Source organism: Podarcis tiliguerta, assembly GCF_965153285.1.
Source record: "Podarcis tiliguerta genome assembly, chromosome: 2".
Lineage (NCBI taxonomy): Eukaryota > Metazoa > Chordata > Lepidosauria > Squamata > Lacertidae > Podarcis > Podarcis tiliguerta.
In genome coordinates, this window is record NC_139535.1 from 106,395,442 (window position 1) to 106,421,791 (window position 26,350).

At 42.8% G+C, this 26,350-nt stretch overlaps 1 protein-coding gene across 5 annotated transcripts in view; it reads right to left on the bottom strand.

Annotated features, from left to right (window-relative positions):
• DIP2B (disco interacting protein 2 homolog B) overlaps positions 1–26,350 on the bottom strand; it is a 190,829-nt gene that overhangs the window by 90,441 nt on the left and 74,038 nt on the right. For all 5 annotated transcript variants that reach the window (XM_083427265.1, XM_083427268.1, XM_083427269.1 and 2 more), the window contains exon 2: positions 8,668–8,739. In XM_083427265.1, coding sequence (XP_083283391.1) covers positions 8,668–8,739 — 72 coding nt within the window. The remainder of the gene's footprint in view (positions 1–8,667; positions 8,740–26,350) is intronic.

Genomic DNA, 26,350 nt, shown 5'->3' on the forward strand with positions numbered 1-26,350 from the left:
GGCGCAGAAAACCAATTGAATTAAACAAATAGGTGGGAAACAATAACCATTCACAAATGTTACTTTCCTTGCACCCTGTTTGAAACCTCTATTTATATTTTATAAGCACCACTGCTCAACAAAAACTATAGCATACTTTTCTTATTGATCTTTTCTCTACTTCTTAATAAAGACTACTTAAATCCTGATATTTACAGTCCAAAGCGATGGGCAAATCTACCCAGCTGCTGACAACCTGATGAAAGGATAAATTTCCTTCTGCTATGGTAGATCAGATGGGGAGCCGGGTTCTGTAAACATGGCAATATTGCACGCCTAAAGCAGTATTTTCAACTTCAGCCAGTAAGGGGTGCTAGTGTAAACAAGGACTCAACCTGCACCAGCAAACCCAAAGGAATGAGATTCTGAAAAGGGAACCAGTGCTTTTCACATTGCAGCCTGGAAGCGGCTTCCTGTTAGGACAAGAAGAGGCAAGAAGCAAGCAGGGCAATGCGTACGGTGCTAGGGAACACAGGTGACTAAGTCTGAGAACCAGGAGTGACAGTAAATGTTACCCCACCATCTTGTGAAACCATATCCTTGGGAGGTGCTCTTCTGCAGCCAATCTGACGACAGACAGTCCGTCCCATTCACCCACCCTTCTCGGCATAGCTGTCACTCTGCTGCAGAGATGTCACTGAAGCATTGATTTGCTAACCTTGCAGCCCCAGGAATTGAAGCCAAAGGTGAAGGCTCACGGGATCCTTTGAAGCCCACAATTCAAAGTGTGCATATACACTTGCTACAATTTGATTGCAGGCATACAAAAACAACAATAACCCAGAGGAACAGCACTAGTGAAGAGATTCACGTTGCTGCTTTTCTTCTGCATCCTGTAGAGAATGACAACGCTAATCCTTTGTCCAGAACAGTCCAACATTTATCAAGCCAGCTGTGAATACCCATTTGTTTTGTTCCCGAGAAATCTGCCTGTGTTTTCTTCCCTCCCTGCAACAAGGAACCCTGCATTTTAACACCTCCTTTCCTATTTTAGAGTGATCCTTTTTTTCTTTTTTCTTCTTCTTTTTTTTGCACTATGGAAGTTTCTTAAATCTGCTGAAAATTAAAAGTAGAAATACACCAGCAATGTAATCTGTAAATATGAATACGTAGATCAGCTAACAGGAAATCTAGCGTGAATGACCTCCTAGACAGGAACACATAATTGAGCTCTACAAGCATGGCAGCAAAAAATCTCAAATTTAAAACTTCCTCACCATGACAGCACAAGTAGTCAACTGTCACTTTAGTTTTGGTGCTTTAATCGTTTTAATTAAAAATACTATGTAAACATGAAAAATAACACAAACGACCTTCCAAATTAAGTCCAGAAATACTTGCTCATGAAATGCTTTACTGGTCTATCTGGCCTCACACAATATTTACATAATATCCGCATAGCATCAGAATACTCATAACATCGTAAAACTCATGTAATTTCATAATACTCACATAACATTAAAAGCGGGAGGGGAGATAACACAATTTACAGAAAATTTACTGCCTGGTCAACTGGGAGGCAATTCTTACTGTCTACAAACTGACATAAAATGAGGCAGGTTCTTTTCATTTCTTGTTAACATATCTGGTACTTTATTTAAGGGACGCGGGTGGCGCTGTGGGTAAAAGTCTCAGCGCCTAGGGCTTGCCGATCGAAAGGTCAGCGGTTCGAATCCCCACGGCGGGGTGCACTCCTGTTGCTCGGTCCCAGCGCCTGCCAACCTAGCAGTTTGAAAGCACCCCCGGGTGCAAGTAGATAAATAGGGACCGCTTACTGGCGGGAAGGTAAACGGCGTTTCTGTGTGCGGCTCTGGCTCGGCAGATGCAGCTTTGTCACGCTAGCCACGTGACCCGGAAGTGTCTCCGGACAGCGCTAGCCCCCAGCCTCTTAAGTGAGATGGGCGCACAACCCCAGAGTCTGTCAAGACTGGCCCGTACAGGCAGGGGTACCTTTACCTTTACCTTTACCTTATTTAAAAGGTTTATTTACTACTGCCTTTTATTATCAAATGTAAAAAAGGTTTACAGAACATATTAAAATGATATAAGCATAACAACTGAGCAGAAGCCTCTATTATTATCCCCATGTTTAAAAGATGGCACAAGGGCTACGAGTGAGAGCCTATGGCTTATTCTAAGGCCACCAGTGAGCTGAAAACTAAACCTAAGAAACCCAGATCATACTGTCAACCAAAGGAGCAATAAAAACCAATGACATTTAGGTGGTGAAGAGACAGCACTGAAGAGGAATGGGTCAGGGGTCCTGGAAAAGCTTTGCCAAAGTAGTGCGTTTTGAGGAAACATCTACAAGAACAATGGGAGATGGGACTGGAAATGTGCAGTGCCTTTGTGGCACCAAAGGAAGTTACATCATACAAGAACCAGTGTTTTCCCCCACAGAAGGTAATCAAGGGTATGTAGTACTGGCACCTCTTTTCTTGTTGTTAAAAAGTGTGGCACTTACTATAACAACTTCACGGTGAGTACCAGCACCATTTTCCCCGAGAAAAAAACCCACTGACAATAACTACTATTGTTTTTGTTGTTTAGTCGTTTAGTTGTGTCTGACTCTTCGTGACCCCATGGACCAGAGCACGCCAGGCACTCCTGTCTTCCACTCCCTCCCGCAGTTTGGTCAAACTCATGCTGGTAGCTTCGAGAACACTGTCCAACCATCTTGTCCTCTGTCGTCCCCTTCTCCTTGTGCCCTCCATCTTTCCCAACATCAGGGTCTTTTCCAGGCAGTCTTCTCTTCTCATGAGGTGGCCAAAATATTGGAGCCTCAGCTTCAGGATCTGCCCTTCCAGTGAGCACTCAGGGCTGATTTCCTTAAGACTGGATAGGTTTGGTCTTCTTGCAGTCCATGGGACTCTCAAGAGTCTCCTCCAGCACCATAATTCAAAAGCATCAATTCTTCGGCGATCAGCCTTCTTTATGGTCCAGCTCTCACTTCCAACCATCACTACTGGGAAAACCATGGCTTTAACTATATGGACCTTTGTTGGCAAGGTGATGTCTCTGCTTTTTAAGATGCTGTCTGGGTTTGTCATTGCTTTTCTCCCAAGAAGCAGGCGTCTTTTATTTATTAAATTTGTATGCCCCCATTCATCCAAAGATCACAGGGCAGTTCACAACAGAAAAAAGCGGACATAAAATGCAGGATAAAACAAAAAGAAGCCAATAATCGCCCTCCCACAACACATTTATAGGCCACAGAATGTTAATCAAAGGACTGGTTATAGAGATACGTTTTTGCCTGGTGCCTAAAGTTATGTAATGAAGGTACTAGGAAAGCTACACTGGGGAGAGTATTCCACAAATGAGGAGCCCGTTCTCCTTATGGAAAAGGCCCGTTCTCATGTTGTTTTCTTTGCTGCCTCCACTGCCATTAGGTAGACTTGAACATGAGCCCTCACTAGTGTTCGATTGCATTTGTCTGGAATTTTCCTCCACTCACATTCAAGCCATCTCCCAGTTTGTTTTAAACTGCATTTAAACTACATTTGTTTTAAACTGCATTTAAAACAGAGGAGAGGAAATTGCATTGACAGAGATGCTATTCCAAGCAATGTGAGGCAGAAAGAGGAAGCATAACTGATATAAATTTGCAAATAGGGAAGGGGAGAAAAGAAAGGGTGATAGTCACAGGGTGAGAACAGCATAAAAGCAAGAACCAGAAGTTTAATTGAAGAAAACCATCATTTGGCAGATTATGATCATTCTCTAGCAATAGGTACAATCGAGTATGACGTTATATGGGCTTTAAACTCCACTGATTTCAAAGGGACAAGTATGCACATGTGTGTACAGGTTTGCAAAGTTTTATTTTCTGCAGGGGTGGAGAATACAAATGTACATATGACTCACATTCAAGAAAGTTGCTTGATTACTGTAGCATGACAAGCCATTTAGTATAGTGCAGAGAGAGGTTTGGATGACAAGCCATCAGGGCTTTGTGAATCTTTGTGAATTGGGAAGAGGATTCTACTGCCTGACCATAGGAAACACAAAGTTTTGAAGAGTGAGGAAACACACTTGGCTGAAGCTGAGAAAATGCTGCTCAAATTGGAACTATATTTACTTTCTCTTGACCAAAGAGCACAAGATGCTTTGCAAGGCACACCAAGCCACGAGAAAACTGAACTGATCCACATCTATATATGCATTTGCAAGCTACCTCTTGACAAGAATAGACATTCTACACATTGGGAAGGGGACTTTGCAATTAATAAGGATAATATGAGAGGAAAGTTTCAAATCCAGAGATTTGTTTCACACTTCAATTAAATCTCAGCCTCAAGCACCCTCAAATCCCTTCCTGCTCCCTGTACCATGCTGTGCCTGTAATTTAGATTGTTTGCCTGCGGCAGGGGCTGTCTTCTGTTTTAGTCTTACAGCACCCTAGTACGTTTTAGACATCTTAGGAATAAATCATAAAATCCAAAACTGTGTGATGATTATATTACAATAGGCACTTTATTTCCTATACAATTGTTCAAAGCAAAATCTTAATTTTTACAGCAGCCCCTAATGACATATCTTTAAAGGGTCACTCTGTTGACTCTCGCTGCTAAAGTTAAGCAATTTCCTTAAATCAGAATCCAAAAGAGATAAGGTGCTATCTTTTATCAGACCACCTTCGAGGAATTTCCTTGACACAATGTGGCCTGGTAGTTTTGCATGAAAAGAAGCCTGGAGTTTTAACCGTCACTGTGGCACACCTTTCCTGGGTCTTATCTGCTAATTGGAAACAGAAAGTCTTACTGCGTCAGAAGGTGAACACAGGCCTTAGTTTATAGTGGGAAATGCTTTGATTTTCTTTTTCTTTTTTAAGAAAAAGAGGCAAGCACAATTGAATAGTATCTCTTTCATGTTCCCTACAAAAGCAGAAATACAGCAGATTCCAAAACGAAGGACTTCATTCTACATTACTCATAAATGCTCCGTTGGCACTGAAATGAATGGGAAATCTGTCATCAAGCATTGCTGCACAGGGCACACCTGAGTCACAACGGCAGCAGTAAACCCCACCTTAATCAGCAACATGGTTTATCCTTCTGCCTTCTGCCAGTGCTCTGGCTGACTCCTTTGGCAATTAAGAAAAAGAAGGTGTGGGGATGGTTCACTTACATTTCTTCTCCTAGTTATTCAATAGCATTTAAGCAAGGAAAATAAAACAAAGTGACAGTGCAAGGTGACAGGTGTGGAAGTCACACTAGCTTTCAAGAGGTCCTTGGATTTAAACTCCTAAGATGAGAGAAAATTTGCTGAGATTTTAAGGGGCTCAACATGCAAGCTGCAGCTCACTAGATCATGTCCCTATATAGAACCACGTACAGAACAAGGTCTGCCTTCCCCAACATAGGGCTCACCCACACTTGCCTTTCTCCCACAGATTTATTCCGTTTGGTCTGTAACTTCTAAGCACAGGTCTAAGAGGTTTCTCTTTCAACCTACCACTTTCCCTGGGAAAACCCTCTGTTTACCGCTGAATCGGAACAAATGTCTATCCGCAGAAAAACCTGATAGATGTTTGCTCCAATTCAGAAGTAAGCAGCAGGTTTTCCCGTGTGACAAAAGAAAAACCTCTCAGCCTAGGAGTCATGGACCAAATGGAAGTGTGGATAAGCCAATACAGTCATAGCTCGGGTTAAAGTCGCTTCGGGTTAAATCTTTTCAGGTTGCGTCCCGCGGCGACCCGGAAGTAACGGAACGGGTTACTTCCGGGTTTCGCCACTCGCGCATGCGCAGACGCTCAAAATTACATCATGCGCATGCGCAGAAGTGGCAAATTGCAACCCACACACGCACGGGTTGCGTTCTGCTCAGGATGCGAACGGGGCTCCGGAACGGATCCTGTTCACATCCAGAGGTACCACTGTAGTGCCTTTCAGATGTTTAGGACTACAATTCCCATCACCCCTGTCCATTTTGACATGATGGGAGTTGTGAGTCCAACAACATCAGGGCGTCAGATGTACCCACTCTGAAAATGAGGTGAGTTATTTCGTGGGAGAAGTTTTAAACACATTTCCATCAGATCACTGTAATGCAGCCTTCACGTGCCAGCACATTCATTTGCCCTACAGCTTTTCAGTTTGGTTACAGTTCGCTAAGTTCACCCCCAGTGCCTTTAGGCAAAATCCAGACACGCCCAACGTCCACTGAAAGCAACAGACTTTAAATACTAAACTGTGTACAGGGGCCTTCAGTGCACCTTTCTAAGTTATTCTGGTGAGCAACTCTAAACACAGGATGAAATATAAAATGTGTTCACCTTTTGTGGATTCCACAAACATATGAAGTTGACAAAGTGGAGTGAGAAAATGTGAGAATTTAAGAGACAAATGTTTTTTTAAGGGTCCTGCTTCTATTCAGGTATAGTGAAACAGCTTATTTGTATGCCAGAAAACCCAGCTGTGCTACTTTCCAGATTTTCCATGCAGCTTAGCACACCTGGTTAAGAAGAAGCTGAGTTGGAATTTCCCACCCCCCCTCTCTTAATGCAGCCTGAATTATGAATTCTAAGCTCTTTTGAAAATGCAGCCCTACGGCATATTTAATATAACATGAAAACTGCAAAGTTTTTCTCCTTTCTGCCATTGATGAAATCACCTTGAAGGTAATGATAATCACCATCAGCCCAAATTCACACTGACAAAGCAAAAACAATTTTGAAGCACTGACATTCAATGCCCTTTTACCCTTATTCTTCTTTGGAATAAATTCAGCTAATCAACAGCTAATAACAGTAACAACTGCATCACAAAACTCTCTGCATATACAACCAATTCCCTCCACTGAAAAATGGCCTTGAACTACAGTTTGCCTTAAAAAAAAAAAAACGGTAAGCATCAATACTGCAGTTATTTGGAGTTAAGCCTCTTCTGCTAATTCTTCCTACTTCTGGGTGGATAGTACACTTATTCTTCATTAATTAGCCACCCCTGCTTGTAGAACATTTTCAATGAAAACTAACAACATTCACAAAGCATTCTCACTGACAGTACAGAATAAGCTCATTGGTATTAATGGACAAGATGATCAAAATGTGTATGAATCATTGGGTGACACTCAACAATTCGCAAGTGGGTTTCTTCTCATGTAGCAAGATTGCCTCTCTGTCTCCCTAAACCACAGAGCCTTGGGCTTGCCGATCAGAAGGTCAGCAGTTCGAATCCCTGTGACGGGGTGAGCTCCCGTTGCTTGGTCCCTGCTCCTGCCAACTTAGCAGTAAAAAGCACGTCAAAGTACAAGTAGATAAATAGGTACCGCTCCGGTGGGAAAGTAAATGGCGTTTCCGTGCGCTGCTCTGGTTCGCCAGAAATCATGCTGGCCACATGAGCTGTACGCCAGCTCCCTCAGCCATTAAACGAGATGAGCGCCGCAACCCCAGAGTCATCCACGACTGGATCACAGCTGTCAACCGTCCATTATTTGGCAGGAAACTCCCTTATCCCAGCGCCGTGTCCCGCTGCTGTCCCTTATTGATGATGTCCCTTGAATTTCCTGGGTTTCAAAGGAAGCAGCTCCCCTCCCTCCCTCCCTCCCTCCCTCCGTGCCGGCCTATGAATTGCTGAGGACCCTTGAGAGGAGAGCGAGGGCAACCATAGAGAAAGCAGTTCAGAGAGAGGAGGAGGAGGCGGAGGCGTGGGCAGGTGTTCCAAGGGCTAACCATAGAGGGGGAAAGCAGAGGAAGGACCGCAAACGCTTCTCCCATAGATTTGTAGTGGTTAACTAGCATAGATGGTCTGATCTGCGGGTTTACTTCAGGCGCTATTCTGCCCTGCTTCCTCCCGCCCCACCTGATGGAACTGAGAGCTGCAGATGGAGCATGAGAGAAAAGCTACAGAACTACAGCAGCATCTTCGTAGCTTGGACTTCGTTTTGCGCGAAAAGTGGTTGCTGCTTGTAGTTATTTAATTGCAGTGTTTCGTCAGCTGGTGTCTTGAGCAGCAACCTCTGGAAACGAAGGGCTAAAAACCGACGCTGCTCTCCCAAATTATCTGGTCCCTTTTAACTTCGCATTTCAGCTGGTTGTCTAAAATCCGTTATTTTGGCTGCTGATCCCTTATTTTTGAGGCTGCTGGTCCCTTATTTTCAAATCTGTAAGTTGACATCTATGGACTGGACCTAACGGTCAGGGGTCCCTTTACCTTTACTTTTACCTCCCACCCCATCCCCAGTGGTGTAGTGGAGCAGGGATGGGCACCACCATTTATCTAACAGCCGGGCAATGAGATTATCTTCTGGGATGCTACTTGCCAATCTGCCACATGTGCCAAATAAACAAGCTGTCCCCCAAAAATCTACGCTAAGCAGAGGAAGAGGTAGGTTACCCCTTAGAATGCATGCTAAGGGTTAAACTCAAGACGTGTTTTGAAAAATTCCCCAAGTCCCTTTATTATAACCAATCAAAATGTCACAAAATCATGAACAAGCACTCATTCTTACTCAGGTGCCAAGCAAAGCGAAGGTGCGGGGGGAGAGAAAGAAAAAGCTGTCTTGAAGCCATAATGGCTGCACTGGTCCAAATTTTAGTTTTGTTGAGAATGGGTATCCCTACCATAAGCATTAACTCTCTGAGGCAAGAGCACGTCTTATTCTGAACTCTAAGACAAGGCTTACCTTGGGTCTGTGGAAAATATGGAGCCAACAGCTTTGCCCTTTTCTTCTCATACCCCTTCTGCGTAATGTCCCCTAAAAGAAACCAAGGAAGCAGAAATCAAAGATGTGTTGCCACATTTGGAAAAGAAAAGACCTAAAAAGTGTTTGCATGACATTTGGACCCTTTTTTTTTTTTTTTTGTCTCCAGCAGCAACAGTATTATACAAGCTATTATATTTGGCAATTACCCTCAAAGCCCTTCACTGTTGTACCAGATGGTCTGAAATGGTTTAAGGTTGCAATTCTAGACACACGTGGCAGGAAGGGAGTAAGTCCCACTGAACTCAATGGGGTTTACTCCTGAGTAGACATCGAAAGGATTGCACTGCCATATTTTTTTTCATCTGCTTTTAACTTTGTATCTCCAACGTCATTATTAATGCATTTATTCAAAGCAGATCAGAAACATCTATGGGGGTGCTGTGAAATTCAAAACGCTGCGTAAGTACAGTATATGACTATTATTAAACTATTTTCCCTGACACTGATCTGTCTGATGTACAGGAAGAGCCATCTGGCTGATTGTCTTTCACTCTATAAATTCTCACATTTTTATCTGAATGGCAGGAAAGAGGCTAAAATATGAAAGGATTAAGATAGGGGAGAAAAGCAGGAAACCCATAAACATTTTAACTATCTCTGCAGCGCTGCCTTCTTTCTCAATTTTCCTGCTCTAAGGGTTGAAGGAAGAGGAGATCACAGGGCTCTCCAGACTGGTATTTTATTGTGGGTGTATTCGGCAACATGTTTGTGACACAATAATAGCACATCAGTAGTGGGCTGATTCTGCTTTAGTTTGTTCTGTGATGCTTCTCCAGTGCCACTGCGTCAGTGGAAGGGGCTATAACACAGTAGGAGCAGAAGAAAAATAAACCAGAATATTTATGGTATTAAAAGTTATGGGATTTCCACGGAAAGTTACGAGATGAGCAGTGGTTGGAAATGAAGCAGTGTGACAGCCCCAAAAGATTTGCAGCTGCAAACAGTACTGAAAGCAGGATTGTGTTTGACCTCCCCAATGGCACCATCAACACAACTCATCATGAATACTTAATACAATGGATATCGGGTGATGTCCTAGATTGGGGGTTCAGGTGGTCTGTGGCATGTTCACATTAAATATTCATAATCACTTAAATTGTATTTGTATTGCTTTTTCTGGTACTGTATGTATTTTGTTGTGTTATAATTTGTATTCAATGGAACACAAACTATTTTTATCATAGTATATAATAAAAGGCAGTGGGTGGATTTAACCAAGTTGTTCCATGTAAGGAATGAGGTCTGCTTGTGCAACAGAACTTTTCTGCCCTCTCCTCTTCCATGCCCCCTAAATCAACTCTGGGGGTTTGGGGGAGAAATCAAGAACACATTTAAGGAGTGTAGCAATTGCTACAACAGTCAGAAAAACCATCAAGTGGTCTCTCAAGACTATCAGCCATTTTTAATTGGTCTGTGGGGGGAATTGTTGGGAAATTGCTGATCTAGATCTCTTGGAGAAAGCTTGAACTTTGGTAAAGAGATTCAAGCCTCTCAAATTCTCCACCAAAATGCCTCTGGCCCACCTAATTGATATTTAATGTTTTCTTTTTAATCCTTCAACCTCAAAGCACAGCAACCATTATCTTCATTTTACCAGGTGAACAACAGAAGGGACAAACAGCTCACATACCTAGCAAGCCTGTGGAAACCCCAAAATGACATGATCAACCCAATCATTCATAATCACTACCGGTACTTGTTCTGAGACTAAAAATATATTCCTTGAGCTATATTACCTTAAACAACTGGCATTCTCATCTTGAGGTATAAAAGGCAGGAAAAACAAAAATGACTGTTGTCTAGGGTTAGGTGAGAGCTTGCTTGTCACTTTAGCCCTGTACTTTCAAGATTCTAGGAGAGAGTGTTGGCCTTCAAAACAAGTTTTGCGGATATTGGAATTGTGAAATTGCTATTACACAAAAGCCAACATGACTGCATGTAAAGTGACTCTCAGGCTCCACTCGCAGATGAGAAGTGAAGCTTTGTGTCACCTCAGGCAATAACTATATAATCTAAGTCAGACTGCCACACCTCTCCCCTCTGTCATGCTATGGCAAGTCCAAACAAATTTAAGAATGGAAAATGTATTTATTTAACACCTTCCTATACCGCCCTTCTTCATTCATTCCAAGGAAACTTGCAACAATTTAAGACTGACTCTCTCTCTCTCTCTCTCTCTCTCTCTCTCTCTCGTGTGTGTGTGTGTGTGTGTGTGTGTGTGTGTGAACTACATTAAACAGAAGGCAAAAATGATCACAAGTGAATTAATTCTCTAATCTTCCCCTGGCACCTAAAGGGTAACAAGGTAGGAATGAGGTAGGCCTCCCTGTAGAAGGAGGTCCAGAGAAAGGGCACCACAGTTGAAAAAGCCCTCTTGCCATTCGACACCTCTCTCTCCTCTGATGTTCAGGCATCTGGAAGAGAGCATCAATGGATGACTGCTGTGTGCAGTGCAGCAATAAGGGAGCAGGCACTCCTTTAGATACCTGGGTCCTAGACAGTGTAGTGCTCACAATTGCTGAGCAGCCAGCGGAGCTCTTTCAACCATGGCAAGGTGTTACCCCAAAGCCAAAGTTCAAGGAGTTTTGGGGCCATCTTCAAAGACAGCCCCACATATAATGCACTGTGAAGCATGTCTATAGAAGACACCTACAGAAAGGTCACTGTTCTTTCTCTCTCCTACAATTGGCGCAAGGCAGCTTCCTAAAGTGGCATACTGCTGCTATTGCAAGAACAGCAGGGAACACCAGCAGTGAAAAAACCAGGAGGCCTCTGTTTGTTAGAGCCCACCAATTCCTATGTCTATTGTATTCAATCACATGGGTAAACATCAGCTTCCCATAGCAGTTTCCAAATTGCCATAAGCAATGCTGGCCTGAAGATGAACCATCAACAGGAGAGGAGGGTTGTACTAAAGCTAAACATCAGCCTTTTTGTCAGATTATTACAACTTGTCATGACATGATTCCCTCTCTCTCTCTCTCTCTCTCTCTCTCTCTCTCTCTCTCATGCATGTCAGAACCATTTTTTCTCTTAATTGCTTTGTGCAATTTTGATTGTGATGGTTGCTTTGAGGGTGTCAACAGAAAGTTTCACAGAAAACACATTTAAAAGAAGAAGAAAAGGTCTTTTCCCTAGCATGCTTAGCCCAGTGGCTTGTTGCATATCTTTCCTCTCCTCAAGTAACCAATTTTAGTTTTGAAAGTCACTGCTAAGTCACTAGCCTGACCATTCTGTGGTGACACAAGGCACTGTACATTTCCCCATTTGTTTCTGGATTTGTACTAAGCTATTACATATCCTGCTAAGAGTCCGAAGAAGCAACATCCCTTAGTACTGTGGCAATAAAAGCAGCTTTGAGATTCAACATAAGTAAACAACACCAATGCTATCACTTAATTAAATTCACACTAAAGGCAAATCAAATGTGCGGGCCCCTCCAAAACAAAACAAAAAAAATCTGCTACAGAGCAAATACTAATGAAGGGAAAGCTGCCTATATTCAGATCAATCCTTGGTTCTAAAAGGAAGTACTGTATTTTTTGCTCTATAAGACTCACTTTTTCCCTCCTAAAAAGTAAGGGGAAATGTGTGTGCGTCTTATGGAGCGAATGCAGGCTGTGCAGCTATCTCAGAAGCCAGAACAGCAAGAGGGACTGCTGCTTTCACTGTGCAGCGATCCCTCTTGCTGTTCTGGCTTCTGAGATTCAGAATATTTTTTTTCTTGTTTTCTTCCTCCAAAAACTAGGCGCGTCTTGTGGTCTGGTGCATCTTATAGAGCGAAAAATACGGTAAATTGCTAATTCAGTAACAGGGCAATCAACTACACAACCAAGAAAAAAGGCTGTGAAGGCCTAACGGTTTATGAGAAGGTGGTAAATCAGGCTGAAGGGGGAAGCAGATATGGCTGGATGGTCTTTTATCTGTTTGAGAAACCAGAGCCACAGTTGATGGTGAATCAGAATCAGTAACACATATAAAGAAGTTAAACCTCACTCTCTGCAGGAGGGAAGTGCGCACACACTAACTGGAAGACATCAGATTGATTTGGTTTTCTCCCAAAATGTTCCAGGAGCATACTGTCCTCGTTTTGTTTGAAAATTTAAGCTGAATTTTCTGTAACTAACTATAGAAAAACCAACATGTCAGTTAAAGCTCCACTCCTGTAACACGGTCCATCAGAAACAGTTCAAAAGTATTTAAAATACAGGCATAGTTTTAAAGAAATCCTCTAAAATTATCCCTTTCATTTCCGATTTCTTCAGTATAGGCTCTGTCAGCAAATTGCTAACTCCACAGTTTGAAATGAGTCTGGGCAACGTAAGCAGACTGCACTTCAGAAACCCGAAGAATGCTAGAACTCGCTTTTCAATGAAGGTACTAAATGATGCTAACTTTATAAGAGAGGATGACTACTGACAAGGGGTTCAGGTTTTGGGCAAAATAGAGCTCAGGGGAAATGCTTTGAGAAAATGCTGCTACAGAACAGAATGGCCCCTGAGAATACTGGCTGAGTATCCATGTTGTAGGATTATGAGCCTGATCTTAAATAAGGTCATGGGACGAGGGCTTGCTTGAGCAGTGCTGCAATCAAGTAATGTGGGGTAGAAAATTTTCTGCTGCAGTATCTTTCCACGGAAATGTTTCAGTTTCTGGAAATGCACTGGCATTATTCCACAAAATAAATTGGTAACAATAGATGGATATAATGCCAATCAAACCAGCAATTTCAGTGTTACAACTAACTTTTCTGATGACTATGCCTAAGAAACTTCTAACACACAGCTCTTTGGGAATACTAACAGGTGACCCAGGCCAGGGTACGTGGCAGATTAAATGCAAGCAGTCTACATATAGCACAGCACTAAGAAAAAAAGCAGCAGCAGTGACGGTGTAATTTCTGTAGAAAAAGTTTTCAGAAGCAAAACTATTTCTGCAAATTCCATGGAGTTAATCAGAGGTCCCCTCTCTGGATTGCACTGTCATCAGAGGTGAGGTGGGTGATTAATGACGATATTGCCTTTTCAATGAGGGCAACCCAGCTGTGATATACTCTCCCCAGAGAGGCGAGCCGGGCACGCAGTCTCAGATACTTTCCTAGTGCCAGTCAAAAGTGTGTTTATTTTCCCAGGCGTTCATTTTTTTAAAAAAAAGTCTGTTGTACACAGATTGTGATATTATTTTTATAGGTTTGCTGTTGTTTTATAAGTTTGCTTTATAGTACGGTGTATTAAATATTTTATAGTAAGCTCCCGATAAACTAAACACGCACCAAGTGACTTTCTGTACTCTAAAAAACACTTATGTTTCTTCTTTTACTTAGTCATAGCTTTTTTGATAAGATTACATAGTCCAAGTGTTTGAATCAAGTATTTCATCCCAACTACTGACATACATTACGCACAAATTCCACGCTCAACAGATTACTCGTGAGATACAAAGCAACGAATGAGACAACCAACTGCTTGCAAGATCTTCTGCAGTGGTTTAACTTATCTTTTCCCTTAAATTCCTCAGGACGGTGCCTTATGTACTCTGAAAGTTCTCTCTCCTATCTAGCGTAATTGTAATTGGCTCATTTACAGAAGTAATTGTTGAAGGCGTTCTCTAACAATACACTAATCCTGCCCATGAAGGCCTCAGAGACCGAGTCCTTGCTGAACAGGAGCAAGGGTGGCAGTGACCATGCCATGTCCAGCAGAAGAAGAAGAAGAAGAAGAAGAGTTGGATTTGATATCCCGCCTTTCACTCCCCTTAAGGAGTCTCAAAGCGGCTAACAATCTCCTTTCCCTTCCTCCCCCACAACAATCACTCTGTGAGGTGAGTGGGGCTGAGAGACTTCAAAGAAGTGTGACTGGCCCAAGGTCACCCAGCAGCTGCATGTGGAGGAGCGGAGACGCGAACCCGGTGCCCCAGATTACGAGACTACTGCTCTTAACCACCACACCACACTGGCTCAGCAGTCGGGTGTACAGTGACAGCATGATGCAGGCAAAGCACAAGGGAACCAGAGCAGCCCAGCAGATCCAGCAGCCCGACAGCACTGCTCAAGGAGCACTTATGTTTCTTGTTGAATCACTGAAAATCAATGTTTAAGTGAGTACTGTGGATGCCACCCTCCATGGTAACTTTCCAACGCCCTCTCCTGAATCAGCGCCACCCACCTCACATATACAACTCACCCACAGAGAGAAGGTGTGAATGCACAAACTTTGCTTTTCCAGAGGATCTGGGTAAAAGAAGAATGAATCTTGAGTCTTGGAAAGCACATGGGGCTTAAAGATGAAGCGAGGAAAAGCATTAGACCCTCTTCCAATTTCCTTCTTTAGTTCTATGTACTTTTCAAGGGAGAAAAACAAGGGAAACATCCTCAGCAGCTCATTAAGGAAAGGGAAGTAGGATGGAAAACCTCTGGGGCTTTGTGGGCAGCGAGGAAAGACCTCAAGGACGTCATTGCACCACAGGCACCACATTCACAACACCCCAGTGAGGGCAAATAAAACCTCCTTCAAAAGATCAGCAAACAAGCAGGCAAACATTTTTGTGAGCTTGTAAATTTTCCACATTTCCCTTCCAAGCTAAGTTAACAGCCTGTAACCTACAAGTGTTTATACCAAATAAACCAGCTTGTTTTCACATCAAATCAGTTTTTTTATAAAAAGCAATTGTGCACAGGAAAGAGTGTGCTGTAGAAGATTTGCTTAAATCCATGTGATGGATTGTTTGTACACCTGTTCCTCTGCACATACACAGTCATTCCCAACTTCCTGACACATTTATACTCACAAAGACATCACAGTCCAAAAATGACAGCCTACAAACAATTCTCATATAGCTTTCTACACTGGTGTGGGAAAACTGTGCTCCCCTAAAAAATACTGGACTGCAGTTTGCATCATCCCTGACCATTGGCCATGCTGGCTTGTACTCATGGGAGCCAGAGACCCAAGAACATCTGTAGGGCCACAAATTTATCGCTCTTGCTCTATGCAGAAAATATCTGACATTTGAAGCAGCTCTTAGTCTAGAAGTACTTTGTCCTCTGATTAGATAAAACCTTGCTGTGAAGTCAAGTCAATAAATGTCCTTGCAAGTAATGTGGAAGTGTTGTATCTGCAGATCAAAAAGAATTCTTCTTTAGAAAACGGCTTCAGCATTATGTAAATGAAAGAATTTCTTTAAAGGGGATCTGCAAGATTAAAAGCCTGGTGGATCATGGTACTTAGTCATCAGGGAGTCAAGGACCTCCATGACTAACTGTTTACACTGTCAGGTGTGTAAACTGCTCAAGTGTTTATTCTGCTGCAGTGACATGTTTGGAAGCTGCTGTGAACCCAACATAGCAACTTCCAGTCACTCAACATAAGGAGCAAAGAATCAACCCTACTGAATGGGAGGAAAAGGCAGCCTGGTGCTTCCTGGCTTATTCAAGGCACAAATAAGGTAAAGGTACCCCTGCCCGTACGGGCCAGTCTTGACAGACTCTAGGGTTGTGCGCCCATCTCACTTAAGAGGCCAAGGGCCAGCGCTGTCCGGAGACACTTCCGGGTCACGTGGCCAGCGTGACAAAGCTGCATCTGGCGAGCCAGCGCAGCACACGGAAACGCCGTTTACCTTCCCACCAGTAAGCGGTCCCTATTTATCTGCTTGCACCCAAGGGTGCTTTCGAACTGCTAGGTTGGCAGGCGCTGGGACCGAACGGCGGGAGCGCACCCCACCGCAGGGATTCGAACCGCCGACCTTTCGATCGGCAAGCCCTAGGCACTGAGGCTTTTACCCACAGCGCCACCTGGGCACAAATACACAACTGGAAATGGTTAGGCAAGTGCTTGCTCCTCCCTCAATTTTGGATCCCTATTTGATTGGGGGTGGGAGGGAGACATTCATTTGTCTTGAACTTGCTTTGAGAATTTTCTAACAATACCCCATAGTGTTGAGGAATATATGCATGCCCGGCCAGCAACAAATGTTACTGTTTATTTGCAGCCACTGCATTTATTTATACTCTTTGCTAACCACAGCCCAGACTCTGTGTGTTCTCTTGCATGAGAAAATCCTTCTGTGCCATCTGTATGTAGCAAAACTGTTGCAGCAAACATTTGAATTTGCCTTTGCAACTGGTTACCTTGAGTTATAAGCAGCATAAAAATCCACCAAGAAAAAAAGAACGAGCAGAAGAAACCACCACCACACACAGTAGCTGGTTGCCCACACTGGGAGGTATGATATACATATATACTAATGTGTATTTTCCACAAATATGGTGGTACTTTCAATGATATACTCCTACTATTGTGGGTTTTGTGTACATACATGTCCTCAGAATTACAGACACATACACAGGTATGTACTTACTCCTCCTTCCACACAGTCTGAGGGTGGCTTATTTTCCTTCATCTCTCTTCCCTCCTTTTCTTCAGAAGGGCCGACACAAAATCCGTATTCTGGTAGTACCTTTATTAGGGCCAACCTAAATACCACAAGCTTTTGAGTTCTGCAGAACTCTTCATTAGGCTAGATCATGGGTAGGCAAACTAAGGCCTGGAGGCCGGATCCGGCCCAATCACCTTCTAAACCGGCCCGTGGATGCTCTGGGAATCAGCGTGTTTTTACATGAGTAGAATGTGTCCTTTTATTTAAAATGCATCTCTGGGTTATTTATGGGCTTGCCTGGTGTTTTTACATGAGTAGAATGTGTCCTTTTATTTAAAATGCATCTTTGGGTTATTTGTGGGGCATAGGAATTTGTTCATTATTATTTTTCAAAATATAGTCCGGCCGCCCCCCACAAGGTCTGAGGGACAGTGGACTGGCTCCCTGATGAAAAAGTTTGCTGACCCCTGGGCTACATGGTGAACAAAGCCTCAGTTTGGGGTGGGGTGGGGAGAGAAAAATATTGGCTGGTGGCAACACCACGAGTGCTTCTTGCCTCAAGGAAGAATGCTGATGGAGAAGGTAGCAGACAACATATATGAGGCTTTTAAAGGGGGTCTTTACACCAGACTCAGTTCCTAAGGAAGAAATGCATGGCCAAAACAATACTAACTTCACGTTGAAAGGAGGCAAAAGCATCATCAGAGTAACAAAATGGCTGCATTTCCACCAAAATGGCATTGTAGACAGGGAAATGAGTTCAAAAGGCAACACTATCTCTATCGTCCTTCAGTTTGGCAGCTGATGATGCCCAGGGGCCTTTGATAACAGGGTTTCAGAGCTAGGCCTAGCCGTGCAAACATGTAACGAATCCATGACAAAATTCTTACTTTTCCCAGTCTGCATCAAGTATGGGGAATACGGTAATTTGTGTCCCTTCGTTTACACATTACTTTGTCCTTACATTAGTTTTCAAATATTTGTTTGTGTCAGAGGATATTGGTCCTTTTAAAAGGAAAAAAGATGTACACATTCACCTCTGGAAACAAGCCCTCTGATTTCCCTATGATGATTTTGCTTCATCTTCCTCCCCCTCTGCCCAGCCCAAGAGACTCATCTCATTATGCCCCACTAGAATCAATAAATGTTTTCAATGGCACCCCTTTTTAGAGGTCTGGCAAGTTCCAGTAGCAACAAAAGACTGCTCTGAATTTAGACCAGCCTTCCCCAGCATGGCGCTTTGTACTACAAGTCCCATGAGCCTCATTCAGTAAGATCAATAATCAGGGATTATGGAAGATGTAGTCCAGCAGCACCTGAGGTCCACTAGGACAGGGAAGACCCAATTGGACAGATGATGAACAAAGCTCACTCCCACTACAGATGTCTGGTTTTTAAATTTTGTTACCTACCGCAAACCCACCCACCCCCCAAAAAAAAATTTCAGTAGAACTAATAAAATGTTGCATAGGTTGTAAAAGTGAACTTGCGAAAACATTCACAGATCAAGTCTGTGGAAGAAAAAAAGAGAGAGATGTGGATCAAAATTAGGTACGGTTGCATCACAATCCATCTATACCAGAAAAAAGATAGCCAGATGGACAAATGCTTCTCTTTGCCTGCACTTATTTCATCCCTGAAGTAAATAATTTTACCAGATGGTGCTTGGATAATGCCAAGGCACTGCAAAGCCAAATCTTCCTTAACAGGCACTGCTTTCAAAACACTCAAAAGATTTTGTAGAAACACATCACCACAGGTGATTAAGGGCTGCAAGCAGAGATTCTGAAGCCTATTTTCTACTAAAGGTGCTTCTAACTTAAGGTGGAGGTATATGATTAACCTACAAACTGTCTTCTCTGTGAAGAGTTTAAGGGGTCCAAAAAAATTTGACACGCTCAAAAAATTTCCTACCTCTTTGTCATCAGTGTCATCTATCATTCATTGTGCACGATGCTAAAAAAATGCAGACATATGACTGAACATTTATCTGCAAATCTGGCTCAAGCGAAATAGTGCGTCAGTCTGACTCCTTCTTACAAGGAATTTTATCCATTTTGTCAGCAGGAGAGCAAATTAAACCTTGAGCTAGTCAGCACCACTCAGCCTAATCTACCTCCCAGGCTCATACCAAGAATAAAATTGGATAGTCCTATGTATGTTACCTGACACTCTTAGGAAAAAGATTATGATACAAGGTATATAAACTTATCCAATTTATTACTAGCATCACAAAATTAGGCAAAAAACACAGAGCGACTTGAATCCTAGCTTGCTCCTCTGCTCATATTCAGAGTGGGGGGCACAATTTGCATGCAACTTGCTGCATTTTTATCTCCCACCGTTCCCAAGGGTCTCCCAGAAGATTTTTATGGGGCTGCAGAGAAAACAGGAGCAGGAGAAAACTATTCTGTGAAGTCCATCCCTTCACAGAAGGAAAGTTTGGATCCGACTCAATGTCTACTAATGTATGATAATGGTATCCAAACATTTGTCAAGTCATGAGTGTTTGTGCTTGTGAAAAATAAATTAAGAAAAATAGTTTGCATCAGTATCTATTTTTTTAAAAAAAATAAATCCCAGGTTTTTCCTCATGTGCCTCCTCCACACGAGGTTTGGAAGGTGGCAAGATGAGAAGGGGCCTTCTCTGTTGTAGCTCCTTGTTTGTGGAATGCTCTCCCTAAGGAAGTTCACCTGGTGCCTTCATTACAATTTTTTTAGGTGCCGGGTGACAACATTCCTCTTCAACCAGGCCTTTGGTTGATTTAATATTCTACAGCCTTTTAAATATGTGTGTGTGGGGGGGTATTGTTTTGCTGTTTTGTTTTGCTTACTTGTTTTTACCCTGTATTTTATTCCGTGAAAAGCCTTGAGGTCTTATGATAAAGGGGAGCATATCAATCTAATAAATCTAATAAATAAATAATAAATTTTGAAAAAAGGAAACACACGCAGTACAGTTTTTGAGAAAAGCAGGGCTTTGATTAGCAAAATTAACTTAAAAATTAAGGACTCTGGGAAAACATATCCTAACAACCACTCTGTATTAAAGATCAAATGGACATTGTAAACTAGACCCTTCAGTGCTATTAAAAGAGAACCCATAAATATATCTGTTCCAACAGCAAACACACTATAAGCATGCCAGAATTCTGCTCACATCACCAAAGTTTATGTCATATACAGTTCAGCCTCTGGCTCTAAGAGGAATTACATACATTAAGTTCTATCTTGGGGTATAAAGATGGACAGAATAGAGGCTATAATTCTGGGACACCATTTGTAATTTGGATTGGAGCCAAGAGAATAGAAAAACAAAGGCAAGTGCATATATATTTGCCAAAGTATATAAAAGATCAAGAAAAGAGGCAGGGGGGAAGGAACAAAATTGAGATATATGTGATGAATGTAAAATATTTTCAGTCTCATGGCGAACAATGAGGAGGATTTAACAGTCATAAAACAATTAGTGCCAAATTAATCCAATTTCCTAGATATTAGAATTCACTCCCTTATAGCAGCACAGGGTCCAAAACCCATTAACTTCCTTTTATTTACAAGTATGCTTTTAAGGCATTTTTTAAATTGAAAAACAACCACCCTGTAAATCTCTTATTATATCCTTTGCATTCTTTCACGGTTAATCCAGCTGGATGTGACTCAGTGGGAGAGTCAGAGCAGATATATTCCTGTATCATGGTTCAAATTCTAGTACAGGCAAGGGCAGGACAGACATGGGCAAACTACAAAGGCCATCTTTATGAGCTTAGTTTCTGTGTCTCAGTACAACATTTTCCTTATATGTACCTAGCACATAATGGGATGGAAAGGTAATGGGTGACATCCAGTTATGTCCATCTGCAAGCAAAATGGACTTCTACTTGCATAAGAAGATCCCTCCCTCCTCTCCTCCACCCTGCAGAGTTGAGCAGCAAAGTTAATTCTTTATTAAAGGAAACAGAATACAGAGAAACCTACTGTAAGATTGGCCCCAGTAAAACAACGGCCAGAACTGACGATCTGTGCCTCTTGCTTCCCCCTGTCTCCTCCCGGTCCAGCTGTTTTCCCAGCCATCTGAAACACCATTGGGGAGCTACATGCAAGGCTCTTCATGCCTTGGAAGAAGGGAAGTTGAATACAGAAGGCAGGGTCTTGTGAATCTGTTGCAGTCTCAGTCCCCACCTCCTCCTCAGCTGCCTCTCCTACGTCTGCAGTGCTTTCTCCCTCTTCTTCCTCTTTCTCACTCCAACCATTCTGCCCCCGCTTTATCTTCTGACCTGTCTTCACTGTCCCACCACCACTTCCCTGTCTCTGAGCCTTCTTCTTCTGAGGCTTCTGTAGAGGGTTCTCTGGCTGGAACTTCGCACCACTCCTCATCGTCCAGCCAGTCCCTGACGCCATGCAACTCCCAAATCTGCTCTGTGTACAGGAGAATGGGAAGTCCCAGAGAGAAAGCAGGAGTACCCCTGTGCAATACTAGATATTGCCCAATATACATTGCAGCACCACATATGAAAAATATTTTTAAAAGAATCATTCGCCAATATGCATACAGAACTACCCTCCCCCTAAATACTCCCAAAATCAAAGTATAATCGCTTTCAGTCAGCACTGGATGCTCTTTTGAAAAATCAGGCTTTAATCAGATTTTGGCCACCTCTGGCTGTTAATGGCAAACCATTAACTATGGTTCGGCAAGCTCACCTAGACACAAGCTGTGTAAGAGTGCTTGCAGGCTGAGCACTCCTGCTTCACGGCTCCCTGAGTTGAACAAACCATGGAGGACTAGCTTTATGTTGCATCTGAACTAGAGTTCATGGTTTGTTCTCCCAAATATATTATGTTCAGGAAGCCAAGAGCAACCTGGCTTCAGATCTTGGTTTGCCTGAAGAGAAACAAACCAAGCATGCTGGTTCAGATGATGATGATGATCATGATGATGGTGATAATTTATTATTTATACCCCGCCCATCTGGCTGAGTTTCCCCAGCCACTCTGGGCAGCTTCCAATCAAGTGTTAAAAACAATACAGCATTAAATATTAAAAATATTAAAAACAGGGCTGCCTTCAGATGTCTTTTGAAGAGAAAATGGCTGCTTATTTCCTTTACATCTGAAGGGAGGGCGTTCCACAGAGCGGGCGCCACTACCGAGAAAGCCCTCCGCCTGGTTCCCTGTAACCTCACTTCTCGCAATGAGGGAACCGCCAGAAGCCCCTCGGCGCTGGATCTCAGTGTCCGGGCTGAACGATGGGGATGGAGACTCCTTCAGGTACACAGGACCGAGGCCGTTTAGGGCTTTAAAGGTCAGCACCAACACTTTGAATTGTGCTGGAAACGTACTGGGAGCCAATGCAGATCTCTCAGGACCGGTGTTATGTGGTCTCGGCGGCCACTCCCAGTCACCAGTCTAGCTGCCGCATTCTGGATTGATTGCAGTTTCCGGGTCACCTTCAAAGGTAACCCCACATAGAGCGCATTGCAGTAGTCCAAGCGGGAGATAACTAGAGCATGCACCACTCTGGCAAGACAGTCCACGGGCAGGTAGGGTCTCAGCCTGCGTACCAGATGGAGCTGGTAGACAGCTGCCCTGGACACAGAATTAACCTGCTCCTCCATGGACAGCTGTGAGTCCAAAATGACTCCCAGGCTGCACACCTGGTCCTTCAGGGGCACTGTTACCCCATTCAGGACCAGGGAGTCCTCCACACCTGCCCACCCCCTGTCCCCTCAAAACAGTACTTCTGTCTTGTCAGGATTCAACCTAAACAATGCTAAACGACTCCATGGTTTCCTCACTCGGCTAAGGAAATAGCAAAGTGGGAGAGTGGAAAATGGCCAGGATAATTTGTTAAACCATAGCTGATGGCTTAGCATTACATCTGATTGTGTCTACTAAATCACCACACGAAAATAAATTAAGTGTGCTACCAGTGGAAGCATATTCCAAGTATGGGGCCACACCACATAGAAGGTGGCATGTCCTTACAACTTTAGAAGTCTTCACCTCCATACAAGCTGGGACACGAGTAGTACTTCCCTTGCATATTTAAGTAGGTGGAAATCTATGAGAAAGAGGAGCTCCCAAAAGCTCACAGGCTCCAGGTCATGAAGGTCATGAAGGGCTTTAAAAGTAATCATCAGCACTTTAAGCTGGTTCGAGAAGCAGTTGGTGCAGTTGGGCCACAATAAGGTAGATATGTCCCCTGTAGTCTATCGCTGCAATAGTGCAAGCCGCAGCATTCTGTGCTAATTGCAGCTTCTGAACAGGCCTCAAAGGCAGTCCCACAAAAAGAGAATTGCAGGAGTCAATATATAAGGTGATTCAAACACAGGCAAGTGAGGATAGTTCCTTGTCAGAGAGATACAAACCAAAAAATAAAAGGAAAGGGGGGAAAAACAAAGAAAACCCATAACATTCACAATACATAACAAAACATATGTAGACGCTGACTTCCTTCCACTGTTTTAGGACTTTAAATTTTAAATCTTCTTAATTTATATTGGTTATATTGGTTCTATATTTATATTGGTTCTAGCTTTATACCTATTACAACCATTTCTTCACTTCTTTGACCCTGCAGAACTTCACTTATTACATACTGATATTTTTACTCCAGAACAATGTTTTTTTCATGTACTCTTTAACGCAGTCCCATTCTTTTATTATTTTTTGTTCTGATTGTCCCCTTAAGACTGCCATTAATCTTGCCAAACCTATATATTCACAAAGTTTAATTTGCCATTCTTTTACTGATGGGATTTTTCCCCCTTCCAATTTTTTGCTATAAGTAGCCATTGTCGCATATAGAAATACTTTCTTTTTGTTGCTAGGAATATCGTTTGTGATTAAACCCAGAAGAAATGCTTCTGGTTTCTTAATAAAAGATATTTTAAACATCTTTTTAATTTCTTCATATATACTGTTCCAAAATTGTTTGATAAGTCGACACTCCCACCACATATGATACATTGTTCTGATTTCTTTCCTGCATCTCCAGCAAGTATTAGATTTAGATTAATTCCCATTCTAGTAACAGGTTATACCTTTTGGATATGTTCTTTTTTGAGTTTTGTAATAAGATGGTGAATGTGGTGTTAAGTAAGGTGCTCCATGTCACTTCCTCCACTTGTAAATCCAGTGGTGAGGTTTAGAATACAGTGGTACCTCTGGTTATGTACTTAATTCGTTCCAGAGGTCTGTTCTTCACCCGAAACTGTTCTTAACCTGAAGCACCACTTTAGCTAATGGGGCCTCCCGCTGCTGCCGTGCCGCTGGAGCACAATTTCTGTTCTCATCCTGAAGCAAAGTTCTTAACCCGAGCTACTCTGGGTTAGCGGAGTCTGTAACCTGAAGCGTCTGTAACCCGAAGCGTATGTAACCTGAGGTACCACTGTAGTCCACATTTATTCAAATCTGTAATACGCAGGAAGAACTTTTTCAGAAGTGGATGAATCACTGCTTCCTGTAACCTCTCCAGAAATTTATTACCCCAGGTGTGAAAACCGCATTGAGCCTGGGCTGAGCATGCCAACATGAACTAAATCACCCAAAGTTCGACTCTGTTTCCACATCCTATGCAGTGTCATTTCCGAAATGCAGGCCTCAATAAGAACTATTGCATGCCTGCTGGTAACATGTTGGACTGGATCTGGGAGGTTGAAGTGCCATCTTTGCCATCCACCCATTGTGTGCTCTTGTACAAGTCACTACTTTTAGAGTCTGTTCTTCTCTGCAGAAAGGGAACCGTAGCAAACCCCATGAGATGTTGCGTGGGTGGAAACAGACTACAGGCCGCTTGGTTCATTTGAAATGCTTTAGAACTAGATTAGCAGTAGCAATCACCGCTGTCTAACTGCAGGAGAAACATGCAGATTACCCTGGGGTGCAAATTGTTTAAATGCCCACACCTAGCCATTTTGCCACAGGGTTAACTTCTGGGTAGCAACTGATGAGTCACAAGCAATTACACTAGAGCCAAAATGCTGCAGTCAGAGGAGCCGACATGTCCAGGCTTAACATGAGCCTGCATGTGCGCACACAAAATGCTCTGCAACTTAAAGAGCTGCTTTTCCACAACTGGAGCCAAAAAATCCTTTCTGAACAGTGGTGTTCAATCCGTGTAAGGTGGTAACACCAGCTAATCCTGCTGGGCTTGCACAATGAGACCCTTTCAACTCCCCCCTCCCCCATGTCCCCATAGAATTAGAACACTGAATCATTTACTGTCTAACAAAGGCATAATTGCGACAATAGAGAAATTACAGAAAAGGATCACGTACAGGCTGAAGCACTCTGCAAAGACAAAAGGCTCCAAACACACCAGTGTTGTGGACAACATACCTGTGGTACTAACAGGATCGGCTGCATTTCAGGAATAATAATAATAATAATAATCACATTTTAGAAATGTGCTACGGCTGCTTTTCTGTGTGGAAGAGATCTGTCGGCCACAAAGGATGGTTTGACCACACTAAGCAGAGCTTCTCGTCTTCCATGGTGACATCAAAATCTCTCATGAAAGCTGTGGCTTTCTAGGTGTTATGGATGCTCTAGCCGCTAAGGGTGAAAAGGATTGTCTTCTACACATAACCAATTGCACAATTATTTAAGAACTCGAGTAGCAGGTTCAATATGCACACTAAGCAAGTTTATGCAACATAAGCAAGTTTAGCTCAACACGGAATTTTACTTTCTTAGGAGAGAATATGAATTCCCTTCGTGCAAAAGTTACACCTATGTCAATAGGTAATGAAGCGGGCTGTCTGAAGCAACAAAACCTTTTAACACCATCTCACACAGAACATCCACAGAGAATGCTTCTTACACTGCCATTATAAAATTATAAAATGTGAAGTCTAGGTCTGTGAGTCACTGAACTCAAACAAGTATCAGTTTATATGCCATTAAAAAATATAAAGTTTCTGGTTGTGGCAAACACAGGAAGAGCAGGGGAAAAGAAACTTCTCTTTTTAAATGTTGTGGTCTTTTCTGAACAGGTCACAGAGTTTGCAGCCTTGACTAATGATTTTTCAGCACTTCAGGCTAATGACCTCACTCTAACTTCTTCTTTTGAAAAGTTACCGAGGTCTTACATTCATCAACACCAGCAATCATGACTCCATTGTCTTTACAATGTAACGTAGAAGAAGTATCCATCGGATTTTGCGTTGAGAATTTTTAACAAGGCCAGCAGAGGGAGCGTCATAGGCACACATTTCACTAAGTT